This window comes from Hibiscus syriacus, unplaced genomic scaffold (genome assembly GCF_006381635.1).
Source record: "Hibiscus syriacus cultivar Baekdansim isolate YM2019G1 unplaced genomic scaffold, ASM638163v2 tig00111689_pilon, whole genome shotgun sequence".
Lineage (NCBI taxonomy): Eukaryota > Viridiplantae > Streptophyta > Magnoliopsida > Malvales > Malvaceae > Hibiscus > Hibiscus syriacus.
This window is the reverse complement of record NW_024063154.1, coordinates 688,299-714,889: the sequence shown is the minus strand read 5'-3', so window position 1 is coordinate 714,889 and position 26,591 is coordinate 688,299. Positions and strand designations below refer to the sequence as shown.

The 26,591-nt window shown below is 35.8% G+C and overlaps 5 protein-coding genes and 1 long non-coding RNA gene across 11 annotated transcripts; 2 read left to right on the top strand and 4 right to left on the bottom strand.

Moving 5' to 3' along the window:
- Positions 1-21: 21 nt before the first annotated feature.
- On the bottom strand, positions 22-2,104 carry LOC120167507 (protein ESSENTIAL FOR POTEXVIRUS ACCUMULATION 1-like). Its single transcript, XM_039176504.1, has 3 exons — positions 928-2,104; positions 522-580; positions 22-488 (listed from the first exon to the last, which is right to left on the bottom strand). Exons 1-3 carry the CDS (start codon positions 1,971-1,973, stop codon positions 223-225), a joined length of 1,371 nt encoding a protein of 456 aa, XP_039032435.1. The 5' UTR covers positions 1,974-2,104; the 3' UTR covers positions 22-222.
- LOC120167505 (protein ESSENTIAL FOR POTEXVIRUS ACCUMULATION 1-like) lies at positions 2,049-4,653 on the bottom strand. 3 transcript variants are annotated; one of them, XM_039176501.1, is made up of 6 exons: positions 4,514-4,653; positions 4,318-4,438; positions 3,650-4,234; positions 3,323-3,495; positions 2,693-3,019; positions 2,049-2,569 (listed from the first exon to the last, which is right to left on the bottom strand). In XM_039176501.1, the coding sequence occupies exons 1-6, from the start codon at positions 4,514-4,516 to the stop codon at positions 2,078-2,080; spliced, it is 1,701 nt and encodes a 566-aa protein (XP_039032432.1). In that variant the 5' UTR covers positions 4,517-4,653; the 3' UTR covers positions 2,049-2,077. The 3 variants fall into 3 exon arrangements, with proteins under 3 accessions (XP_039032432.1, XP_039032431.1, XP_039032430.1); XM_039176500.1 differs by having other exon boundaries at positions 2,049-2,703; positions 2,737-3,019; XM_039176499.1 differs by having other exon boundaries at positions 2,049-3,019.
- On the top strand, positions 3,833-25,963 carry LOC120167513. Its single transcript, XR_005520053.1, has 3 exons — positions 3,833-3,844; positions 16,270-16,294; positions 25,721-25,963. It is a non-coding gene; the product is annotated as an uncharacterized LOC120167513 (long non-coding RNA).
- On the top strand, positions 9,484-10,431 carry LOC120167510 (deoxyuridine 5'-triphosphate nucleotidohydrolase-like). Its single transcript, XM_039176508.1, has 3 exons — positions 9,484-9,874; positions 9,961-10,052; positions 10,148-10,431. The coding sequence occupies exons 1-3, from the start codon at positions 9,537-9,539 to the stop codon at positions 10,390-10,392; spliced, it is 675 nt and encodes a 224-aa protein (XP_039032439.1). The 5' UTR covers positions 9,484-9,536; the 3' UTR covers positions 10,393-10,431.
- Positions 13,139-15,551, bottom strand: LOC120167506 (glucan endo-1,3-beta-glucosidase 7-like). 2 transcript variants are annotated; one of them, XM_039176502.1, is made up of 5 exons: positions 15,374-15,551; positions 14,346-15,010; positions 13,863-14,192; positions 13,463-13,760; positions 13,139-13,373 (listed from the first exon to the last, which is right to left on the bottom strand). In XM_039176502.1, exons 1-5 carry the CDS (start codon positions 15,495-15,497, stop codon positions 13,336-13,338), a joined length of 1,455 nt encoding a protein of 484 aa, XP_039032433.1. In that variant the 5' UTR covers positions 15,498-15,551; the 3' UTR covers positions 13,139-13,335. The 2 variants fall into 2 exon arrangements, with proteins under 2 accessions (XP_039032433.1, XP_039032434.1); XM_039176503.1 differs by lacking the exon at positions 13,139-13,373 and having other exon boundaries at positions 13,620-13,767; positions 13,862-14,192.
- Positions 23,715-26,219, bottom strand: LOC120167508 (uncharacterized protein At1g01500-like). 3 transcript variants are annotated; one of them, XM_039176507.1, is made up of 3 exons: positions 25,972-26,219; positions 24,797-25,596; positions 23,715-24,180 (listed from the first exon to the last, which is right to left on the bottom strand). In XM_039176507.1, the coding sequence occupies exons 2-3, from the start codon at positions 25,499-25,501 to the stop codon at positions 23,959-23,961; spliced, it is 927 nt and encodes a 308-aa protein (XP_039032438.1). In that variant the 5' UTR covers positions 25,502-25,596; positions 25,972-26,219; the 3' UTR covers positions 23,715-23,958. The 3 variants fall into 3 exon arrangements, with proteins under 3 accessions (XP_039032438.1, XP_039032437.1, XP_039032436.1); XM_039176506.1 differs by having other exon boundaries at positions 25,979-26,219; XM_039176505.1 differs by having other exon boundaries at positions 24,797-25,597; positions 26,026-26,219.
- Between the last annotated feature and the right edge of the window lie 372 nt (positions 26,220-26,591).

Below are 26,591 nucleotides of genomic sequence, written 5' to 3'. Positions count from 1 at the left end.
GAATTTAAAAAAAACTGCTCCAAGGACTTTACCGCAACTTTATTTACTTTCACAAAATCGCTAGAGCAGATTCAGTTATTGCTGCTGCTGTTGCTTACTCTAAAGGAGATTAAAAAAAGTACTGGCTGAAACATTTACAAACAGTAAAGCCAAATGTATTTACATCGACATTCCAGTAATATCATTAACTGTGAATATCAGAAGTTACGATCCTGTCTTGAGTCAAAATTCCCAGTCCTCAAATACCTGAATCTCACCCATCATGATACGTTTACTGACAACGTTAAATCCCAAAACAGCGGGGCTCACCTTCTTTCCTTTCTTCCCTTTCTTCTTGCCTCCCTCCTTTGAAGACGCATCTGGGGAGACTGCAATTTCCTGCTGAAAATTAGAAACGACAGTATTGCCAGAGTTCACATTTCCGGCACCTAACTTCGCCAGCTTTCCGACATTATGACTTTGAAACACAAGCTCAAAAGGTCCCCCACCCATCGACTGCTGCCGGCTTTTTGTAGTTCCTTTGGCAGGAGTGCTTTTTGTAGCCCAGCCACCCACATTTGCTACAAGAGGGAAATCACCTCTGTTTACAACAAACAATTCATATTTGCATTTAGTGATTCCTACTGAATTTGACAAATATTTAAGTCAGCAAGTATAAAAAATAACATAACGACAAAATGAATTCCCATAATGACTATGGCAAAATATCTCTTGAATTTAGCTACACTGAATAACAAGGTGTCGCAGAACAGGATAGCATATTGTATTATCTTTCTAGGCTAGAATGCAGGTGATAACAAAGATGCAATTTTCCAACTCACTCCAGCATGTGCAAGACAATCCGTTAAACATTTAGTGCAGAAAGGTGTGCCATTTCATTTATTTTATTTGCACGAGGGAGGGAGAAAGTAGGGGGAGAGAACATACTGCTTTGCTTCTTGCTTTGACTGATCAATTGGACCCCAGAATAGGTCATCGTCTCCTTTATATTTTGATTGAGAAGATACATGAGAATTTATCAGGACAGGAGATGTAGCCTTTGATGGTGGAGATGCAGTGGACCATGATGAAACCCCACCATGAGTCCACTGACTTAGTTGGGGCTTCTGAGGAGTTGGGATAGGAATCGGAAAATGGACAGACGGATCCTTTTTCTGCTCCTTTTGGATGTCCCTCAATGATGGGCATTTAGGAAGTTTCATAGAATCAGTAGCCCAAGCCGGAGCAGGTGCAGGGAAAGAGTTAACCTGCTTCCCTCTCCATGGAACAAAATCTCCCAAAGAAAGGCTTGAATGAGGCAGTACTTCCTTTTCCGGCTGTGATGGGTCAGAAATTTTGCCTTTGTCAATAGGACTTCCATTAACAAGCATATCAACAGTATTAAGAGGAACTGTCGCTTTTGCCACCATGCCCTTTGCATTGAAAGACTTTTTCCGACCATTTTTAGTCTCTTTAGCCTCAATATTGTCATCATCAATAGGTTTCGCAGTTGTAATGGTAACATGGGCAGTGGATGTAGGAACATCTATACCTCTTTCTCTGGATTTTGCCAAAACTTCTGCTGCCAACAGATCATGTAATGGGCTCTTTTTACTCTTTGAAGTTGCAGAGTTTTCAGGTTTCACAACAGCTGTCTCAGCAATACCTGCATCTTGTTGACTTTCTCTAGAAACTTTGGGTTCTAAACTAACCACGACCCCAGCCCACGGAGTTGACAAATTCATAGAGTTGGCAGAAGAAACCTCTGATACTGCCATTTCAGTTTGTGCCTTCATCTGTTCTTCCAGTTGGATTTCCAATAAAGACTTTGCCTTGAAACCAGGAGCAGGTTTCCAAGCATGTACCACAAGTTGTTTAGATGTGTTATGCGCTGGGAAAGAACCAGAAAATCTGGAATCATTCATGGGTTCTATAGTTTTAACCTCAACTACAACATTAGCGGCAGAAGAGCTTTTAGCAGAGTGAGAATCCATGGGGGTTATTCGAGACTTGTTCTCTCCCCTATTTCCTGGAGATGACCCAGTAGGGTTATCTGAAGCAGTCTTACCATCACACACAACAGGCTCTTCAGATGGCTTCAATTGCACCAAAGAGGAATCATTGGCAACTCCCTTAGCCTGATCAGAACTTGTGATTTACTAGATTTTTGTTTTCTAGACTTCTTTTCTGAAGCTTTTCTTACCTCACAAGCTTCAACATTCTTTTCTCTCACCGCAGAAGGATGATTGTTGCTTCTCTCTCTCTCAACTGGCAGTTCAACAATTTTAGCAGTAAGTTGAACACCCTCATTAACAGGCAAATCAATTTTATAGGTTCTAGCAGTAGAAATTCCAAGTTGCTCTATGCTTCCACACACATCATTCACTGAGGTGACACTTGGTAAAATTCTATCAATCTTCTGAGTGTAGTCCCGTGACTGAGCCAATGTAAGAGTGCGGCAGTCAGAAGAAGTCTCCCCGGAAGATAAGTCCGCTAGCGAGCTTTCAACAATTGTAGTCACTGGCAAAGACTTTTGGGTGTCATTAACCAGCTCCGGGCTGTTAGTCCCCCATCTTCTCTGACCGAACATCTGGTGAGGTAGATGCAAAAGAGGGGATTCAGAACTAACAACATAATTGATATCATTGGAAATTTGTGGAGGCAGAATCATGTAGTTATTAGCTTGTTCATCTTGGGTGCCAGGAAGTTGTACCTGTGAACCAATCTGAAGCACATCTTGTGATGATGGCTGCAGTTGAGTGGTATCCACAGATGCATTCACTGTTGGCATTGTAGTAGTCTGTATGTGTCCATAAGAGGGGTCACCCAAACACTGCTGGGGACAATGTTCTTGCAAAACCTGTGAAAGCAATTGTTGTTGCCGTAACAACTGTTGTTGTTCCTCCCGTTTCTGTTGCTGCATAAGTGACATGATCTTCTCAAGCAACATATGTTGTGTTGATACTGGCATCTGGGGTTGTAGCTGCTGCAACATATTTAGCAGTAGGGATTCTTGAGATATAGTGGAGGTTAACTTTTCAGGTGTTAAAGTACCAGTAGGATTATTCATATTTTGACCGAGTAAACTTGTCAAGGAAGGCAGGTTTGGAGCGACCCCAAAGGGAGCTTGGGTGGGAAAATTTCGAGTATGTTGTAACTCAATCTTATTTTGAAGAGGATCCAATGCACCTTGTGCGGGGAAATTTGGCCAAATCCCAACACTATTATTAACCCCAGGAACAGAAATTGAATCAGCACCTTGTGAATGATACAGCTTAAGAGTGTGGACAGTCAATGATGTGAGGAGCTTTGCATCAGGTGTTGGTGATTCAGAGATGATCTCTGGTTTTGAAACTACAGGTGCAGTATCTCTCCCTGGACAATAAGGGGAATCTTCTGGTAATGATTTCTGCCATTCAAGTGTCATTCTCTTTGCCAAGAGATAGAGATCACTCCCATTTTCTATTCCAGATAACGGAGAGCCACTAAGATTATTTGTACGATAACCTTGCAGACCTTGAAAAGGAAAAACACACGAGACGTGTTAGGCAAATAAAACTGTGAACAACTTTATAGATTAAAACCTTATGATAATCAACCTTCAGAGTTCAGCAATCAAAAGCGATATACAATATTATAATTAATATATGATCTCCACATAAAACCCAACCTTGGAATGGATTGCTCATGGCACCAGACATAAGAGACTCCAAAAACTTACTTTCAGCTTCAGTTTTCAACCTTTGTTCGTTTCTACTCATATCAATCTCATTTGCACCTGCATGAACTTTTCCAAGGCTACTAAATTTTGGCCTGCTTGACAAATCTGGGAGTTCCCCATGTTTTGACACATCAAATCCAGGAGGTGGTTTTGCTTTAGCTCGCAAGTGAGGCATTACATCACCAAGTAAGGAAAAAGAAGAGTGCTTCGGTGCACTTGCAAGCCTGACTTCCAAATCTATCCCAAAAAACCCTGCCTCAAACCAACCTATGATGTCAACCCCTGAAAAAGGGCCTTGAATTTCTCCTTGAGGATCTTTGTAGTGAAGGAGAAGGTCCTCCGGAGCAGGCTTCTTAGATTCTGCTTCACCCTTGAAAACTCTAGATGGCCGCCTCTTAATAATAGTATTGAGGTTAAGGTATCCCCTATGCTTTTCATGCAATGAACCCTCTGAATAATGTGAATAACTGTTATTCGGAATGTCAGATCTTTCCTCTTTAGAATCAATGGCATTTGACATATCTTCTGCACCTCCTGAACACAAATTCCAGCAGAAATTAAATGCTACCTAAAAATCAACACAAAACAGCCGAATACATCTTGATCTGATTGGATACCAGTCTTGTTTTGTCTTAAATGAGCAAACTCAATAGAGTTCTGGCTTGCGAGCCCATCTTTAGGCATCTTAGTAGCACCACTACTTGTTATGTCCCCTTTGTCAATTCCCTTCAGCACAACCTAGAAGAATGCAATTAAAACAACAGAAGACTCTAAATCAAACTTCACCATCATAGTACATAAAAAGGAAATTACCATTTCATCAGAATTAGGAGCACAAAGAGAGAGAGGTTCCAATGGTTCATCCAGTGTAAGAGAAGGAATTGATACTGGCCCTTCTAAGAGTTTATGATAAAATTCTCATGTCAGCCCTCCTATATAAGTCAAGTAATTTTATCCTACTATATCTTAAAGGGAAGGGCTCTCCACGGTCAATTTCACCCTTGAAAGATAAGGTTCCTAGAGATCGATGATAAGATGGTATACTAGCCCCAGTGTTTCCACCGGAACTTCCCCTTCCACGACCAGCAGAAAAGGTTGCTCCACTTCCCGGGCCATTGGAAAATGTTGGTGCCTGATTTTTTGGAGATAGTATTTGGTGATGAAGAGGCTCTCCCCTTCCTCGGCTTTGGGAAGAGCTCGATCTCCATGGGCGATAATGATCCCCCTCCCTATCATCCTTCCCATTAATGGAAAGATGAGACAACCCTTTCTCAAGAAGCATATCACCAACTCTTCCAGAATCTGTCCACGTGTCACCCAAGCTTTCAGCCTTCTTATCATCAGGCCCCCACCGTGTGTTCCATTTGCTTTCACGCTGTTGATCATAACTTGAAACGTTGTTACCTGAATCAGTCCACCGCTCAGAGAGTGCACGGCCTGCTTCCCCAAATTGCCTTGAAGGCAAGTTCTCTGCCCAACGGTTCATCTTGCGGGTGTCACCGGGATTTTTATCTCCATCCCTCCAGTTATCTTTGCGAACAGATAAATGGGTCTCTCGTTCCTCATCACGCCAGCGATACTTCCCAGTTTCCATATCAAGTAAAGATGGCCCGAAATCATCCTTCCTACTCGGCATATCATCTATCTCCTTGCCATTTCCCAAGGGCTTCATAACATTGGTCTGACTTCCCTGTACAGATGATTGAAAATTAAGGAGGTAAAAAGAAGCACCTATGGTATAGCAAGATTATTAATCATACCATGAACTAATTCTTGATATGATAACAGTGTGTTAATAGAGAAATGAACAAAACATTCACAAATCCGAGCCTAGGAATGAAGAAGAACAACATGAATCAAAGTAACCGAATTATATAACCAAAGCAGCAGCAATAACTCATACCATAGTTCCCATTCCAGGCTTACTGTCACCTGGCTTTGGCAGAAGCCACTGTGGTGAAAGTGGAATACAGTTGTCAGATCCTTGAACATCTGCATAATACAATCGGAAGCATCAATTGTAGATATGGTTTATATTTAAGGAAAACATTTGAAACTATAATGCTTAGTGTCATGTTCGACGATAATGCAGAACAGGTACGCTGGTACGCTAGCAATAGTCTCAATTCTGTACAATTTTATATGATTAATCAGATAAAATTTTGCATAAAAGTAGAAATTGGAGTACCACAATTATGCAAGAAATGAAATCGAAGAAGTATGTCCAATAGTTTCTTTTTCAAATCGAATTAAACTTAAATTCAGAATAATTAACTAAATGGACAAACATTGCGCTCACATTATACTTTTCAAACTGAAATTATTATTTTTTACTTTAAAAAAGGCTATCTTTTTTTTTAGTTTCGTAAGCCAACAAAAAAAATGCGCTGATTTGGAGACCAGTTTAAATCTGTCACCGTTCTTCTTAACATTTCAATGACTAAATGTCAGAAAACTGGAACCAGTGGGAAAAAGGCGGGAAAAGGAATGGCAAACGGTCTGAGTTAGGGTTTTAGATACCGAGAAGATGGAAGGTAAAATACCTTTGGAGATCGAAGGGGAAGGGTTGACGCTGAGATGGTGGCGGAAAGCGGAGGCAGGGGCATAAGCCATGAATGAAAGTCGAAATACCAAAAACCTTGTTCACAGTTTTCCTCTTATTTGCTTGCGCTTTTTGGTAGCGTCGCTTAAGTTAGTGAGGAAGAGGGTAATTTGTCGTCCAACTGTAATACAGTTAGTATTGGACGGATTCTTATGCTGATATTTTTATAATATCTACGTGCTTGAGAAAATCCGGTTTCTGAATGAGTCTAACGGTGGGTTGCACGCGAAGGTTGTTAAGAGTGGGAGATTCAGAGGGAAATTGTTTCATCTGTTTTGGATTTCGATGGGTGCATCATACGTCACGACCGTGGAACTTGGGGTAGACTGTCGAGTCGTTTTAAAAAAGTAAATCAGTGGAACGTGAGCTTGCTGAGAAATCGGAACTCGACCTTTTCAAAAGTTCAATTATCCATCCCCATTATTATTTAATAAATAAAAAAAGGTAAGTTACGAAATTGGTCACTTTTGTGTTGATTCTTATCAGTTTTGATTATTGATTTTTAAATCATTATATTTTAATCACTTATATTATCAATTTGTTATCATTTGATTGTTGAACCGTAACTCAAATTAGTTTGATGATTAGTATGATAATAATATAATTTATTTTGAATCTGACCTATTAATGTTTTAAAGTTTATTTTTGACCATATTGAAAAAAGAAAAGTTCTCTTCTTCTTTTTTCTCTTCTTTAATCTAAACTCTATAATTGATGTTATCTTCACCTCCGATCTTCGTCTATGTTGTCTCTAATACATCATTTGATCGATGAGACTGTCAAGCATTTACATCATATGGCGTCATCATATACTCTTTGCATGGCCCTCCTAAAACATTTAAGAGAGAAATTGAGATATATATTTTTTTAAGTTTCATTTTTTAATTCAAATGATTAATCAATGAAAAAGACAATGAAGGTGTGCATATCTCAATCACAAGTTCACCGAATGATAAATACCATTGACTATAAAAGAGAACAAAAGATGATAATACAGGTGATCTAATGACCTCGACAACCTATACTCGCAAATACCATTTATACTTAGAAAACTGAAAGCCCTGACAAATACTCCAATAAAATAATTATAGAGTGACCAAAAATAATAAATTACCATGGTTAAGAGGAGCAACGTAATGGAATTCCCAAATGGATGACGTCAGTGAAAGCCTATACTATAGTGGCTTTTGAGACTTCTTCATTAGTTTTAGTTAGGGGTGTATTCGGTTCGGTTCAGTTTTTTACTAAAAAATGAACCGAATCAAATTAAAAGATTTTTTTAAAATTTAAACCGAAATCGAATGGTTAAAAAATCATTTGAAACTATAAATTTTTTTAAAAAAGTTATCTATTCGGTTCAATATGGAACAAATGAGTTCCATATAGAAAACCCGAACCGAATCAAAAGAATTGAGATTTTAAATCAACCCGAAAACCGAACCGTATAATATTAAACCGAATTAAACTGAACCATTTTATTCGAATCGTATTACTTTTTCGATTTTTTCAATTTCGTTGCTCAGTCCTAATTTTAGTGGAGACAAAATCGTTGTCCAAAAGGCTTTCTTTTTATGCTTTACTGTGGTTTACCCGTAATTATAAGGGAAAACTAAATAAAAAAAATGTATGAGAGGCACAAGTGATTTGGAGTGGCGTTTGCCAGTTTGGGAGAACAGTCCACCCCCCCCCCACCTCCCCCGAGAGAGAGGGGTTGAAAGAGAATTTTTTTTAACAGAGTGAAAATAAAGTTATAAAAATTTGAGGGTCAAATTAGAAATAAACTTTATTACTAACATGTCATGTTATTATACGTTAACTCAAGTCCACCCCCCCCCCCCCTCCGTGAGAGAGGGGTTGAAAGAGATTTTTTTTAATAGAGTGAAAATAAAGTTATAAAAATTTGAGGGTCAAATTAGAAATAAACTTTATTACTAACATGTCATGTTATTATACTAACGAAAATTAATAATTTGATGATTAAATTATAATAGATCAATAACGTAAATGATCCAAATATTTATAAAAAAACTAGTCATCAAAACTAGATGAAAATGAAATAAAAGTGACCAAATTTATAATTTACCCACAAAAAATATTTAAATTATAATCATAAAAGAGATAAAACACCACACGAATTTATCAAAACTTTTTTTTTATTAATTCAAATCAAATTCTGTAAAGACTATTACGGGATCAATTTTTCATACATAATTTTATTCATAAACAACATTAAGATTGAAACATTTAATCATAGTTTTAAAAGATTTAATATTTTAGCTCTTTAAATCAACTTGTAAGAATTAATATATTATCTCATTAAATTAGTTTACAGTTAATTTATTAAAAAATTGATGAAAACCCACTTTTTAAACTCCAAAATGAGTCCCTAGAAAGCATTAATCACACAAAAATATAACCTCTAGATCCGAGTAGACATAGTTTCCTAGAAATGTAATTATGCAAATGATCCAAGAAGAGTTACAAATCCAATATGATAACTAATTCCCAGATCGCGAGGCAATCTAATAGAAATGTCAATGCGTAATACGGATTTATATATTTATGTATTAGATTCATTTTACGTGAAATTATATATTAAATGATAGTTTGATATTTATATTTTAGTATGTAAAATAATTTTAGGGTTCACCTGAATGAATGTTAGATTGAAATAATAATGATGATTGTGAAATTAATTGATGTTGATCGAATGCTTACTCATAGAACCTGCGTTACTGTTGAGAATTATTTTTGCCTAAGGATGCCAACGCACTATGGTCCAGTGGCATTTCAAAACACTTCAAAGTATATACGAATATTAATATTTAGATATTTATTATTTAAATTCGTTTTATACAGATAATAATTATTTGAATATATTTTATGTAAATAATAAATTAAAATTTAGATGTTATACTTTATTATTAATTTTAGCTTTTATATTTATTAAATAAAAACATTTAATAATTTCAGTTATTCAATAAATAATTTAATTAATTTAAATTTAATGCTTATAAAAAAATGAAAAATATTCAACCTTATTAAATTATTATCCTACAAACGTTTGATACGGGGTTTGTCATTGGAGCTTTTAAGATTTTACCCAGAAACGAAAAGAGTGAGACGTTTGGGCTTGAGAATGGCCCACAGGCCATTGCCGGCTGAGAGCATTTAAGCGGAGGTAGGGGAGTTTAGTTGGATATTGAATGGTGCGCATAGAAATGGCGGGAACACATGGCGCCATCATCTCATGGGTACCTAAAAATCCAGGGTTTATTTCTATATAACAAGAATCGCCCTGGCTCAAGATCGTTAGTCCTTAAACCAGTCTGTTGGAATCATTCGTTTCTTTTATGTCCGTTCTCAAGATCTCTCGCGATGGCCCAAGCAGATCTGATTAACAACAGCCCTGAAATCAAAGAGTCGTCCCCTAAAGTACCAAAACTCAGCCAAAACGGAGTACAAGAAGTTATCCAAGGTTCAGTATCGCTCTTGAAAGTAAAAAGACTCTCTGAAAAAGCTGTTTTGCCGTCTAGAGGCTCTGCTCTTGCTGCAGGCTACGATCTGTCAAGGTAATTTCTCAACCCAGTATCGTTAATGGAAATTTCCCTGAATTTATAACAAATTTGATGGATTTAAAAAAAATATATTGGTATAGTGCAACGGATACCAAAGTGCCTGCTAGAGGAAAAGCGTTGATTCCTACTGATCTAAGCATTTCAGTACCTGAAGGAACCTATGGTCGCGTTGGTATAAATCTCTTATTCTATAGCATCTTTCATTAACCCAATATGATTCGTTTCGCTGGCTGAATTAAAATTTGGGGAATTTGTTTTTGGGTGTAGCGCCAAGGTCTGGTTTGGCTTGGAAGCATTCCATCGACGTGGGAGCTGGAGTAATCGATGCAGATTACAGGGGACCCCTTGGGGTGATTTTGTTCAACTATTCGGATGTTGACTTTGAAGTGAAAGTGGGTGACAGAATTGCCCAGTTGATTATTGAGAAGATCATGACACCCGATGTTTTGGAAGTTGAGGATTTGGATGCTACCACTAGAGGGGCTGGGGGATTTGGCTCCACTGGTGTTTAAATCTCTGGGTTTTCTTTTTAATGTCGCAGTGTATTAGGATTAGGGCTCGTTTTAGAGGGCTAAGTTTGGTGGGCGGCACTGGTTAAACAAAATGCTTTTCTTTTTTGCTTATGGATATCGTCTTTTGGAAGAAGCCATGAATGGTCAATGATGTATTCGGTAATAGGCAGTAGCTGATTTTATCCGCATGTTAATTTATATGGTCTATTGTCAATGATTTTTTTGCTGCTCTGTTAACCTCGAGCCTCAAGCTTTCCATTATCTGGAATATGAATCATTGTGCACAAGTTTTCATTTGACATTGCCAGGGAAGTGTAGTTCCAAGTGATTCTAAGTGCTTGTACTTGAAAGATTAAAGCCATAAGTTGTGCCGTAATAAAGTGATGCAAAGACATTTGAATAACAACGAAGCCGATAGTTAAAACCGTTATCTGCAAAATGCTTCGCTAAATCAAATTTAAGGCAAAGAAGCTACTCACCAGCCCAATACTGTAAGCATTAAGAGATGGAAGAAATAGTCAGAGGGCCTATTTCCAGAAAATGTTAAAGGAAGATTATAACAGTCATCAAATAACCATTAAGCATGTAATGATTGCAGATTGCTTAATCAACCGCTCTTTATTAGTGAAAACAGTCTAATGTGTGTTGAATGAAACATAGCATATGGTAAATACAAGTTTGGAATACAACAAAGGAGCTTATACTTGATTATCCATTCTCATTTTAATAACTTGTAACCTTCGTTCCAGTATTCTTAGATTCCAGCCAAATTCATAAACCCCAAAGTAGCATTGTTAGTGATTCTAAGACAATTTAACGAGTGACAAAGACCCCCGGCTGCAGTGGAATTTTAGCCATAAACTTGTTTAGAAGGTGACGGGAAAAAGTTACCTTCAAATCTTTCTGTGGCCGAGTGTTGTAGATTAGAATGATCGAAACCATCTGAACTTAAAACGAAACGATCTCTGCAACCAGAAAAAAAAACATTTTGCTAGAAATTTAAATCCAATGGGAAAATGAAAAAATTGTCAACAATAACTTGAGTCGATGCGGGGAATTGAACACGGGTATCTTGGGTGAAAACCAGGTATCATAATCACTGGACGTCAATTAAAGCTCGTGCTTAATTCTGAAAATGTAAATCGTTAATCATTAATGAAGTTTCTTAGGGTTCTTTTTTAATCATCATTGGGTTGGCCAATGAATGACCTTTCTTAGGGATCTAGACGGGGGAGTTTAGAGAAGCTATCTACTCCCAGTAACATTCATGTATAATCCATATTATTCGTGTATCTTTTTTTTCTTATGTTATTAATTATTCATTTAATGTGTCAAAAATACAAAATCAATTTAATTTATTAGACTCTTTTTGACAGATTAATTTGCAAGATTTTAACTTAATATTTAAAATGTTATTTTGTATAACATTTGTAAATGATGATAAATAATTTATGATAATTGGATAAATTAAAAAGACTCTAAGCATCTTCATTCTTAGGTTTTCCTTCTTGAAATCCTAAACTTTCAAATTTTGCATTTTCCCTTTTATGTTCTACTAATAAAAACTGATTTCTAGCTGTTGTGGGAGGAGTGAACCTAAAGTTGGAAAGTGAAAGAGAACAAGTATTAGTACTTATAATAATGAGTTTACCTCCAAGCTTGGATTGGGTAAATAGGGACGAAAACTAAGTAATTTGGGAGAAAATATTATCTTTTTTAGAGGTGTAAATGAATAAAAACATTCAACAAATTGTTCGTGACCCGTTCGTATAACATTCATTTACTAAGCTAAATAAATGAGCATGAATAATTTTTATATTCATTTAATAAATGAACATAAACATGTATGTTCGATTTGTTTATATTCACGAAGATGCTTATTTATTAGATCGTTTATTATCTCTTTTATAAGCCCATTTAATAGGTCCCCCTTTTATTTTATCTCTCTCTTTTTTAAAATTCTAAATATCAATGAATATATGGACTAAATTGAATATAAGATAAATTTTGGAGTTCAAACTATGAACCTTAAGAAAATTAAGGATGATTATAACATAATTTTACATTTTTTGGCATGTAAATAAAAGTGTGAAAATAGAGTGAATATGCTCACGAACGTTAAATGAACATGTTCATGAGTGTCAAATAAATGAACACGTTATTAAAATTTTAAACGAACATAAATCAAGCTAAATACTTTCAAAAATAAACAAATGAACATAAACATAATTTTATTCGTTTAAGCTCGATTCATTTACACACTATCATTTTCCTTATTTGGGAAAAATATTACATGAGAGGGAAAGTACGAGGTGTTGAAAATTCCTTACATTCTTTTATTTTATCCTATTTTGTAAAACTCCAATTTGAGGAAAGGAAAGGTAAAATTATTTTATACAGAATTGACGACGTTAAGAAGAAGCCATTTCTATGGTTCTCGGTGAACTAAAGTTCCATCGCGTGACCATATATATCTCACACAAAAAGAAGAATTGTTGCCTGCATATTAGTATTTTGCTTCCATAGTCCAATGTAATTTTTTTTTTTGGCAAGTTGAGGAGAAGTTTGTATGAACAATCAATCAACTATAACAACCTTTAAAAAAAGGCATGGATTACCCAGTGCTTTATTAGTCTGCTTCATTATTAAAGATAATATATTACGCCAATAAATTCAATCAAATACATACATAACTCAACAAGACCTGGCTTCCTAATTTCTAAGTTGACATGAACATATTTTTCACACTTATCACCATCACTCACAGCAACATAATTCTTCCAACTATAAAGGGCCTAAAAGAATTGCTAATCAGGTATTACCCAATACCATTATTGAAAGATGACGAGATTAAAAGAACTCACTAAATGACAATAAAAAAAACAGCAAAAAAGATATCCACCGCCCTTTATTCATTCATCTGCCCGAATATTACTCTACTTTTCAGTTACCCCCGCCAGGGAAATTACAGCCATTAGTGCCTGTAAAGTGTCAAATATTCATAAAAAATTAAATAACTTGCTTTCTACACCAAAAAAGTAAAGATCTGCTTTAAGAAATTTGAACTTACTTGGGTTGTTTGAGGAAAGCATGGCTGTTTGTGAGAAATCACAGCTCGATGGATTCTGACCAGAAGTTAGATAGTAGAGATTCATTGCATATGCAGCATGTGCTGTTAACGTATTTGGTTCGAAGCAAGCCCCTCCTGGTTGAATTGGACCACAATCTATGCCTTGTCCACAAGCGTAATCCAAACTTGCCTGCAGTTCGGCATCTGAAACACCAGGCTTTGGAACACACCAAGCTGCTTTCTTCGGCTCTGTCGATGGTGTCACCGGTGCCTTCTCCGTTGATGGACTCACCGGAGACTTGAGGAGAGGAAAACAAAAACAGATCAAAGATAAGATTCACTACCAAGACTTAACAGTATGTTGATTTCTGTTGATCAGTAATAGTTGCAGTAGTCTCACCTGGCTGCTACTCTTTGAGAGGCCAACGTCATACGTCATGGTGAGATCGTCGGATTTGAAAAGCCCGAAAGATCTTTCGGATGTTGGTCCGGGTTTCAAGTTCTCATCGTAGAGAGCAAATAAATATGTGTCGACCGATTTCCCTGGCATCAATGGAGTTCCCGCCATTGATCGAAGGTGTGCAACCAAATTTCCATTGTAAGCCTTGGCGTTCTCAATGGTTGCTCCTACTTCATCGCTGTCTCCTTTGTACGGCCAACCTGTTTCTGCGACCACAATTTCAACGTTCTTGAACCCCATGGCATCCAATGCAGAACGAACAGCATCCACCTGTAGAAGCAATGAAATGAATCCACGTTAAACCATAGTACTAAATTGTTATCTTGACCCAGCATAACATCTGCAATCTTAATTTAATACTAGTATGTGTTAAAATAAGCAATCATTTTAAGGGGGCATTACAGAACATGTTCACGGGACTACCTGAGCATTGAACATGTTCATGTAATTGATTTTCGTGTTGGCATCGAAACGTCCCGGATTCTGTTGGAACAAGCAGAACGCCAGCGTTTCAGGCCTTGGATCGCTCCGGTAAGCAAAGTAAGGGTACGGGTTAATAGCAAAAGGCGAACCGGTAGCATTATTAAACGTTAAGAGTCCTTTCAACACGTCTCCATAACTCGGGTCGAATATCCCAGAAGATGGCGGCTCAGATTGTTTCAACAGATTCATTGAATGCACCGTCGAGACCTTCACTTTGTCCCCCAACGAAGCCGCATCCAGGGCATTCTTGATATTTTGCATGGCTGGCAACAAATGAGATATCAGATTGTTATCACCAGACATGATAACCTCGTTGCCAACGTTTACAAGGATGATTTTGCTGGATGGGTAATACGCAACTACGTTGGCATTCACCCAATTCTTGGCAAAATTTGGGTCTGAAGCTAAGGCGGGGATGTCACCGTTGGCCGTCGCGATGACGATGCCAATTCCGGTGTTGGCTAGCGCTTTGATGATTGCTGGGTCGGACCCGTACAGTCGGACCTTTTGGATTGAAGTTGATTGGAGAAGCTTTGCCGTGGATGACGGTGATGGAAGATTATCGGCAACTTGGCCATAATTTACACCAATAAATGATTGGGATTCTGCAAACAAAGACGTACGTTGTTAAACACTTAAACTTCTCTCTCATATTTTCTCAAGAGGTGCAAATTTCCCGTTATATGTCGTAAAATGAACCGTTGCCACTGCTTTACGTTGTCTAAAAAGCAAAAGTAAAGGAATAATCTGAATTTTTTCCTTGCCAGAGAAAAGTTTGCATAAACAAGAAAAATTGAAAAGAAAAAGAAAGTTTTACATATTTTCGAGCCAAAACGGAGCCAAACAACAAAGTAATATTTTAAATATAGAGGGAGATAAAAGGAAAGAAGTTTAATTCAACATTTACCATGCAATTCATCTCAGAAGCTTTTATTAAACTGTGGAAAGAAAGGAGTGAAAAAGCTTACTCGCTTTATTTACTGCCAGTAGCAGAGCTAGAAGAAGAAAAGTTCCAGTAAAACGAAACGCAGCCATAAGTGAAGGGATGAACTCTGTGTCTTGCACGTTGCCAAGTTTGATCATCTCATTCATCCGACAAAAATGTTGCAGCAATAAATAAAGAAGGCATGAAGCGTAGATTCGTAAAATAAAACTTTCGGTGGGCAAAGACTATAAGAAAAGGATAAAAAAAACTTAGGAACTAGTTTCGCGTGTTTATGGGACCACGTGGAATTCTTACAAGGAAATAAACTGAATTGCCGTAGAGGCAGCAAGCGGCACATGCTAATGGTAGGATTGTTTTTTGAGAATAAGATTTTGAAATATTTAAAGAAAATAAAATAAAATTAATTTTTAACTCATTCGCTCGTAAGTAAATCTCACTATATAACTTTAGAAATACTAAAAATAATAATATATTAAATATTTAAATGTATAAAATTAAATAAAAATATTTAATATATTTACTCAACAAGTAATTACTTATTAATTTAAAAATGAAATAAAAATTCAAATAAACAAAATTCTTATTCTAGACATAATATAATTAAAAGAAAATGAATGTAATATTTAATATATTGGTGAGAATGGCATTCAAATCATTAGTTGGAAAAAATATTAATGTTGGGAAAATATATAACATGTTTAGTCTAAAAGACAATATCATTGGTTTTTGAGTAACATTGAGAGTCCAAATGGGCCGTCGGTAATGGAAATAATTCAAAAGTCATGTTGAGCATTTCCATGGAGGTTACATAGTTTTTGTTTCCCTTGTCCATTAAGAAACGACAAGAGGAGCTCTGAAAATAACTAAGAAAGTAAAGCATATTCTATCAAAAAGAAGAAGAGCTTCTCACATAATTAGAGTGTCTTGGACAAAAGCACAAAAGGTGAACCAGCTTTAAGAATAACTGGGTCACAAGCAACTCTGAAATATTATATAAACCCGATTTTTAAACCTTCCACGTTAAGTTTTCTACTTGCTCCTCCCTAATAATAATAATATATCTATTAAAAGTGATTTTGTGTACCAACTTTATTTATACACTAAATCCCTTCATGGTTCACTATAACCCTTTAGTTATCAAATCCAATGAACCTAGTTTATGTGACATGTACGGTTCTGGTCAGGATATTTGTTTGCTTTGACTTTGAACTATTATTTTATTTAATAAAAGTCATTTTAAAAAAAATAATATAGAATTATAAGCATTATTTTAAAAGGAAAAAATGTAAACAAACAGATCGTGACCTCTTTCGGAATCACAAACAAACTTCATCATAAATTTTCTATTAGTTTCTTTATAATAACTATCATTATTGATTTGTTTCATTAAAAAAAATATTTTTAAAAAGTGAATTATTCAAGTTTAATTATCATTATTGATTAGTTATTTATTTTACTGATGATGATTTTAATTTTTTTATTTAATTTAAAATTTATTTATTATTAATATATATATATATATATATATATTTATATATACTTTTTTTTATTCGCTAATGCTTAACTCGTCCTTTGGCAATATTATGACAGGCAACACATATTTCTCCAACCCTAGTTTCTTTCCTTTTGGGCCTGATCCTTTAACCCAGAAATCGTGGCCTTAAAAAGCCCCTATTAAGGCCCATCCAGAATCTTCTTGGTCTAAGAAACAAGAGCAGTTCACGCCTAGCTTGCCTTTCTCCACGAGGACCACGACCAACCAACATCCATAGGAATAAGTGTATCACTCAAATCCAACCGTTGATCTTGTCAACCATGAAACAATCAAAACCGTTAGATATTTCAAATTCTGCTCCAAAAATATCCGCCACTCTGTATATAAATGTAATGGCGCGCCTCTTCAGTTTGTACAGTTATGCTTTTCTCTTGTTGTTTCTTTAAGCTTGATCGAAATTTCAGGTAGTTTGACGAGCGCTTCGTTATCTTTTATTTTGTGTTTTCCCTCTTTTGTTGGAACCCATTATTCCTCTCCAATCTCCATTCTTTGATTCGTAACATGTTTTCCGCTCACGCGATTACTAGAATCGATTTCTTGCTCATATATCTACTGAGGTATGCTAATGTTTAAGTTTCTGTATTCAATTACCACGTCGTTTGTTCTGTTCATCGATGTTTTAAGCTAGAGTTTGACACCCACTTTTCTTTTGAAGGTTGCTACTTGCTATAGCTGATATCTGTGTTTTAGTCAGTTATTCTCTAAAGAGACCACTTGATCATTTTTTCAAACTCGGATATCTATATTTGGGTCTTTGTCTATACATGAGGTATCAATCTTGAACCCTTATTTTATCTGCCTTTATTCTGGTTTCTTGATTGCGTGTTGTTTCTTTGACTTTTTTACAGCTGAAAATTTGTTCAGATATGATGACTGATTTTGGTGTTTGATGCGATCTGTTCAACGATGACGTATTGTTCAATGATTTTCGTGGTGTTGAATGCATTCGGAGAAAAAACAAGCTGTAAAGGGTTTGCGGATATTTGTTACATTTTGATTTATTTATTGATTTATACCGGTCTCTATACTGTAGATTGATGAGGTATTCTTTGTTTTGTTACATGGATCTTATTGTTGTAGTCTGATTAGCAGCTAGTAGTTGTTATCAGTTGAATAATTGAGAGTGAGAATATTGTTGCAGAGAGGATATAAGAGTTGAAAATTTTGTAAGGGGAAAGAAACAGTGTGACTGATATTGGTGTTATGCGACCTTTGCCATTACAGGTGCTTGTATGGCAGGTCATAAACCCTAATAAAATTTCAATTTTCTTGGTCTTTCGGGGGAGATGGCACGGGAAATATATTTTGTTTATTTATTTATTTTCCCCGGCACTCCCCTTTTGTGTCTTGGCCTCTTCCCTCTTACGTTTCTCCTGCATTGCTAACTCCTTATTTTCGATTTGCTGCTTTATGCAAAACATGCAATAATATTCCGTATCAAAACGTATGCCATTTGATAGATTTAAGTTGAATTCGATTCTGGAGAGCATATGGTTTCTCTGAGTACCATTGCAACTAACGAGGTATAATTCTTCATTGCAATTTTAACCCAAAATGTCCAATGCTACTTGTATGTTAGTTGGGCTCCATAACCAAACTATCTTTCACATCTCATACCTGATTTCGATTCGATACCAACATTTATATTATAACATCTTATATTTCCGTGGACAGTTATACTTTCATCACTGCTAGACTTGTCTTGCTTCCAAATGTTCTTATTTATGTGATTGACAATAGAAAGCTCAATAGTGGCCCTGGGAATTATTGGGGTGAAATTAGTATAGATTCCACTCAGCCTGTGGTTGAAGCCTTATTTAATAAGGATGTATTTTGTTATAAGAGAAGTGGTTATTTGGTTTGTTGTAAATTGTTTCTGTTGCTGGGTTGATACCTTAGTTCACAAATAAGTAGTATGCTTCATTGAAGGAACTGATGGCTTTGTTTGCAATTGATGCTGTTGTCATCCTATTACCTATGGCAACAATGTATTGCTGATGACACGTGTAGAGGTTTTTAGACTCCTAAGCTTTTCAATACCCTGTGGAACGTGAGCAACTTCTTGCATGTTTAGTTATTCTATTCTTTTCATTTGATGGTATGCCCATTAACTTGTTGGACTTGCTGATCAGGATTGCATGTTATACACACCCTTGGAAAGTGTTGAGCAACTTATTCAGAAACATTTTGCATGAGAAAGAATCTTGCTACATACTTCCAATATGGTGACTTCTTTTCGATATTTAATCATGAACTCTATATGTAAATAGAACACACTGTAAAATTGTTTGCGGTGGTCTGTTAGTTTTTGCTTTATTTCATTGTATAACTTTGTTCTGTTAAACCTGTCTCATTATTGTAGATTGATGAGGGAGTCTTTGTTCTGCTACATGTAGTCTGTTTAGCAAGTAGCAGTTATGTGTTAATGAATCAATGGTTAGAAATTTTTTGCTGAGAAGATACACGAGGTGAAAAAATTGTACAGAAAAAGAAACTAAGTAATTGATTGTGGTGTTATCCGACCTTTTCCATGACAGGTGGGCTTGCTTTGTGGGTCAAAAATCCTAATAAAGTTTCAATTTTCTTTGTTTGCTATGGGGAGATGGCACAAGAGATGTGGTCTAGTTTCTTAATTTTCTCATGCATCTCCAGTTGCCTATTTGTGATTTGCTGGTTTATGCAAACCAAGTAATACCACTTCCTATCAAAGCATTTTAGAATGAAACTGAATATGATTCTGAGAGCAACTAAGAAGGTATATTGCTTAATTTGCCATTTTAACCCAAAATGTTTAATGCAATGTTAACTCTATTTCTTATGCTTGGTTTTGATATGATACCAAATTAGTTAATACAATCATATATCTCCATATGACTGATGTGTTTTCAAGTCTTTTGAACTTGCAATGGTTCTCATTAATATGATTAGCAAGTTCAATGGCAGCCCCTGGGAATTATGGGCATGGAATAAATATTAGGTTGACCTTTTTTGTTTATATGAACTGTAACCGAAGGGTGGGTGTTATTACTCTACTGTATTATGGGCATGGTATAAATGTGGAGGTCTGCGTCGTCTTCTTATAGTATTGCTGGATATGATCACGTATTAGTTCATAAATAAGTTGTATATTTCATTGATCCAACTAATTGCTTCCTTTCCAGCCGAGGCTACCATCCAGATTTTAACCAACGCATCTTTGTGTTGATGGTGAAGCAGAGAGCTTTTCGGATTTTCTTGCTATTTCTGTGAGAAGTGAGCAACTTAATGTTTTTTTGTTACGTTAGTTATAGTCTCTTTCCATCCAAGGGCATGTGAATCAACTTGTTGAATTTGTGTTGCAGGACTATATGTTAGACTCACTCCTTTGGAAAGCTTTAAGCACCTTATGCAGGAACTATTGCATGGAAAATTGCTCCAAATACTCACAACATGGTGAATTCTTTGCAATACCTAGCAGACAATCTTATTATTTTAGGATTGCCGATGAACTGAAACTTTGGCTTTATGTTGCACCAATGATATATGTAACCAAATCATTGCTATCAGACACGAAAATTGACTAGCTTGCAATCATATTTCTCTTGAGTTCTTAGTCGCAGAGTTCTTTTGATCTTTTTCATGTAAAATCTTTTGCAACTCCAATCTAAGTTTACATATAAATCTTCTGGATTAATTTTACATGTAATTTGTGGAACATGATTTTGTTAAGTTAGATGTGGCAAGATACTTGTTTATGGAGCACCTATGGAGTAAGTTTAAATATGTTTAGGGTATATTTAATATTTTAGAATTTAAAGTTTAGTTCCTATATTTTATTTTATTTTTATGAAGTTGAGTTTTTGTATTATTTTTTATTTGAAAATCTTGGTCTTAATTTTTGTTTTGTTATGATTGACCTGATAGTTATAAGAAAGGTGAAATAACTTTTTTTAACGCATTACATTTGCATTTTTTTGTCAATTTGATCCTTAAAATATCATAATGTTGATGATTAAAAAATGTATTGTCTAATTTATCATATATATATTTTTATTTTAAAGAGCAAGTGTCAAATTGTTAAAAAATGTAAATAGAGTGCACTAAAAATGTTATTGTCTTCTTTTACAACAGTCAGGTCAGCAATTAGGGAGGATCAAGATTTTCAAAAAAATAAAGTTTTTTTTTAAGTAGCATATAGATTTTTTTTAAATAAAGTATAAGGACTATGATTTCTGGAACATTTATGATTTAAACTTCTATAATTAAAGATGTTCTGTTGAAAAAAAAAATAGTTTTGGTGCTGGTTAGACTGTGGAGGGAGGAGTGGCCAGTGTTTTGGTTAGGCTGTTGAATCCCAATTTTGGGGGCCCTGTAATAACTATTTTACCCTGCCTTTGGGTCATTACGAGCGGTTGGAATTAGAACCCGTTATCTGTGAACCTTGTGGTTGTGGATCCATAAGCTCAAAATCGGCAGAGCGCTCAAACATTGTGGTTTGTGAAGTTGGTGGTTCGAGTCCGCCTGGATCCTTAATTCCTTATGTCTTCAAATTTTCATTATTGTTGAGATATGTCTATGCAAAATAATTAAAATGGAACTTCCAAAAATTGAATGATCAAAATACATAAAAAAAAGTTACCACTTCAGTTTTATCTGTTTTTTCAGTTCTTTCGCTACATCTTTGTATCTGTTCATCTGTCTTTATTCCTTTTATCTTTTGGTATTGATATTCTTTTACTCATTTTTTACTAATGCGGAAGCTTTTCTTGGTTATTATCAGGTTTAAATTCTATATATTCGTATTAGAAAAATAAAAGCAGGAAAATTTGGAAAAGATAAAGCTTTTACTGTGTTGATGGAACAAGCACTAGGTTTGGCCATACCAGTTGTGCTACTGCTAAGAAAATAAGAACTTCTGAACTAGGACAACCCAAGTGTTTACTTTTACTTACCAGGCCGATGCAAAAAGGCATCATCGTTTTGCTCTCTTGCTGATGGTGATTAGGCGTTATATGTTGATTAAACAATCTTATACTTTTCCTTCCATTTAAATTTACAGACTTTTTGTATTACATGACATCAGAATTCATCAGATTTATCCCATTTTCTTCTGAAAGTTTTAGCAGTTGTTGAATCATGTTTCTTTCGATTTTTTTTTTAAATTTTGTAATTTGTGTGACCAATGTTTTGACTGCCACTGCTTTTTATATGAATATTGTAACTTGTCAAAGAATTGATTCCATAGGGAGACTAGTTGCGATAGAAAATTATGGCAACTTTTATGAAAATAATGCTCTTCTGTGGAAATGATATGAAACCAGCCAGCTGCCTGGTCTCAGGTGTGGTTCAAGTTTATGTCTCAGGTCTCATCCTTGTTTCCAAGGTGTGTGATCCTGCAGCATTATGTCATTGTTTGCTGTTGAATATTAGTGTATACAATGAAATTATTGATTTAGTTCATAATTCTTGCTCTATTTTTTGGTTCTTAAATTTGTTACTTCCTTAGACTGTAATGGTGTGGTGGTATTCTGGGTGGGGAGAACTGAAAGCAGATTTTCTCTGCAACTTTTTTGACTGTTAAGGTATACGGTCTAATTTCTCAGTTCTCACTTCAAACTTTTTAATTTAAAAGCTGATTACCTGCTATTTCAGTTGATTATTTCTGAATAATAACTCCCAAGTTTTGCAGTGTAATGCAGCAGGTTGAACTAGGTTGTCAGATCCTAGTATTAGTCAGCGTTGATAGATTTATCCAAGACGGATGGTATGGTTGATAGATTTATCGTGGTGGACATTGAGCACAAGTGTGCCCCCATCAAGTCGGCACACAACACTATTAATCCCAAGAGGTTGGCTATAGCATTTCTCTATAATCCCGAGAATTTTTGAAGCATTCTGGAAGGTTTGAGTTCTATCCTCTGCAACGACTTTTCATATTTTGCATATATTCTAGGCTGCCATGGATGAACCTTGTTCACTCCGCCTTTAATGTATTTGGACTTAACTATATATGCTTAGTCGTGTTTAATAACCCTAAACAATATTCAGAACAATTTTCGGAAAGCTAAATGAGGTGATATTGGCTCATACTGATTGATGTATGGGCAAAATACGAACTGAATTGGTTTGCTTTCATTTTTCGCAGATTGTTAAGTATTTCATGGATACAAAAACCTTCCACAAGGGGAAATTTGTGTGCCCTAGGAATACCGACAGCGTGGAGCTCATGAGATCATACTTTGACGGGGAAAATCTACCAACTGAATTTGGAGGGAAGGCCATACTGGAGTAAAACCATGAAGAATTCTCCAAACAAATTATCCAAGATGATATCAAGTCTGCCACTATCTGGGGATTCCATGATAAACTCCAATGTATTGGCAACGATCACTCTGGTTCCGACGCTGTTCATGCACCAGCAGCCGGTTGATCTACGTTCGCTCAGTCAATTATGCAGTAATAATTTCGTATTACATATATACGAGTTATAATTTCATATTTTAACTTTTTTTATCGTTAGCAAGTTTATCCATTTTCATCATGAAAGTTGATATGAACTCTTAACCAATTTAAAAATAGTGAACCCCTAAAAAGACTAATTGTACTATTTCACTTTAAGTAAATGGAGAATTTTGGTTTGAAAAGTATGTCGCGTCAATTTTTGACTGATTTAAGGGATCAGACTCAACTTTCGTGACAGAAATAGTCTAACTCGTTAATAACAAAATAGTTCATGTATGTAATTTTTTTTATAAAAAAATGTACGACATTGAAAATTAAGTGTAGCTCATATACCAAAAGTATACTTAAGCCTAAAAAACTATCAAAATGCGAAATAGGACTAATGCTTTTCTGAACGCACACACCAGTTTACTCAAAAACATAGTTATTTACAGGGAAATACAAGTCATACAGTATTCAACATGTATGCCTACACATTTACTTCCCCTATGTTTAAACTATCTAACAAACTAGCTGCAAATCTGCGCAAAATCTGTCATAAACAAGATGGTGGTATATATGGCTTTGGATCTCAAGGGAGGGGACTGTAATACCAATTTAGATGCAAGGTTTTAGATAATTGACCTTTTCAAGGTACGGGTGGTTGCTTGATAAGTGCGAACCAACAAGCCAACTCCTATACCAACGCCAAGACCGATCCCTACGCCGGCCCTTACACCTGCATTGAACCATGAGAGCTCACCGTCTTCATTATCCATGTACTCTGTTCTTCTCCAGAAGATATTGTTGTAGTCTTCATCATTCAATTGTTTGTAGTTTCTGTATTCTGATAACTATGAATGGAAATTGAAAAGTAAAGCGATGGGTTAGAAATGAGCTATGTGTTGTATTGTCTGGAAGAATCCAAGACATTTTTATCCTCTAAAAATAATAATAGAGAATCCAAGGGATCCCAGAGAAGATACTACGAATACAAATACCTAATGCTTACAGGAAATTCTTTTAAAGAGGGTTTGACACAAATTTGTTTCCCCATGATATGAGTTGCCTCCACAGACAAATATATCTATTTTCAATATCCTATCACTTTAGAAGTGTGCATTGCCCATACGCTGATGACACGTATAGGATAAAGATTCTGTTTCCCGGTCCATTCCAAATCTTGCAAGTATGGACCATGGTTTGAGACAGGAAGCACGGGGCAGCCTTAAAACGGAGGAAGGAAACTAACATAAAATAAAAATTTCACTGAATTTGAAATCACAGCACTTGACCAAAGCTTAAGAATGGTCATCCTTAAACAAACAGATCATGAGCTACTAAAACGGTAAGATTAAGAATACAGTGTCAAAGCATGGCTCAAACATAGCATATCTTGAACTCAGTCCACTAAAGTGAACAGAACAGAAAGGGAATGGAATTTCAATAGTGAATTGTCAGGTATGTTACCTGCATATATCCAGGTGACATATCTTTCTGGCACTCGGTGCTCTTATATTCTGGGATTGCTTCCAATGCTCCCTTGCGATTATGCTTCTTCCGGTAATTAAGTTGCAATGTTTTGGTTAAAATTATTGGTTTTCCAGAGAAGCAACCAGCAACATGAACCTCAATGGTCGGTGGAGATAATATGGGACAAGAATTAAGCTTTCCCTTCAGGAAAACACTGCCAGATGTGATCTCTGGATCACAATTCATACTCCATTGTTTCACAATATTTTTTGATTCCCCGATGAAGCCATTATTACCAGACATTTCCAGAAGACCAGAGAGAATGAGATCCTTTTTATCAAACACCTCGAATTTCACACTTCCTGTCAACTTAACATTATCTGTACTCACAAAGGTGACTTCTTCTGATCTTCTGTCTACACGATCCCTTCTAAGGAGTACAGATACTTCATCAGAGTCTATGCTGCGTCTAATTCCATTAACTTCCAAAAGGGTGTCAGGTTCTAAGGGGATATGATTGAGAGTTAGAAACTCCGGAGTCGAATCATCAACTTGAAAATTGCTGACTCTAACATAGAAGACTCTCAAATCAAACCAAATTGATGATAATCCGGCACAGGGTTGGAACAGTGAGTGCCGAATAATCTGAAGGTTGCCATCTGCTACTTTACCATTTTCTTGTGTTTCACAAAGATCCTCCATGATTGAGGAGCTTAATCCTCACTGAATCCCTCTTACATCAATTAGAATCACAACAGCCGATGAACCATAGAAATTGGTATTGAATTGCCTGTAAAGTCATAATATTAGGAGAGTAATGCCAGTCAGATGAACACAAGTAATAAGTCATCCGAATCAGCTAGGAGGAAATCAAGAGAGAGGGAGGGGGTACAAGAACAAAAAATATATGAGCAAATTCAGAAAAAATATATGCAGTCAAACAGTATTATCTCCACACCATAGAAAGAAGATACGTTTCCCACTTTACTATATGATCATCCCCAAATAGAGATCATGGAAAAGACTAATTTTTGCCCTTTGAAAAACACCCAATTAATTGTTGAATAACCATAAAGTGATAAAAAGCAAAAAGGAAATGAATTCCTAAGAACTTATCTGAATTTCCCATAAAACAACAAAAGAACTAAGACAGACAAGTTGAAATTTAAAACAACTATCAACTTGTAAAGAATATTCATCATTTGGAAATTGAAAAGGAAGTACCCACCAGCAGCTTCCCCAGGGGTCCTACAGATAAGCAAAGCAGGAATCAGCTTTCTCTTATCAACAGGTTTGGAATGAAAGCAAAACAAGAGGATCTAATTGAAGAAATTATTGAGTCTTCAATCATCTTCTTCTTCCAAGAGAGAAGAAAAAAATGGGGGGAAAAGGGGCTCTTAAGACTAAAAACTAGCTTGGCACTTACGTAAATATTAAAAACACACGTCACACAACTAGTCAAAATTATTAAAATATTAGCTTCTTTAGGAATACAGAGCACCACAAGCGTCAAAAGGAGTTTCCGTTAGACGAAAATAATCTACCAGGAAAAATTTCCATCCACAAAAATTCGAAAATTGCACTACTATATTACTTGTCTTCTATTATTCGAAATAGACCCTACTTTTCTAGCTTCCAGCTAATGACCCCACAAATCGCTTTCAATCTCTAAGATCAAAGCTTTTGGTTTCCCAAATAAAAATACTCCAAAACTACAAGACACTTCTAGCCTTGAATTACTATTACGGCTACACAGAACATCAAAATGGGTTGTCCCAAATACATCTTAAAA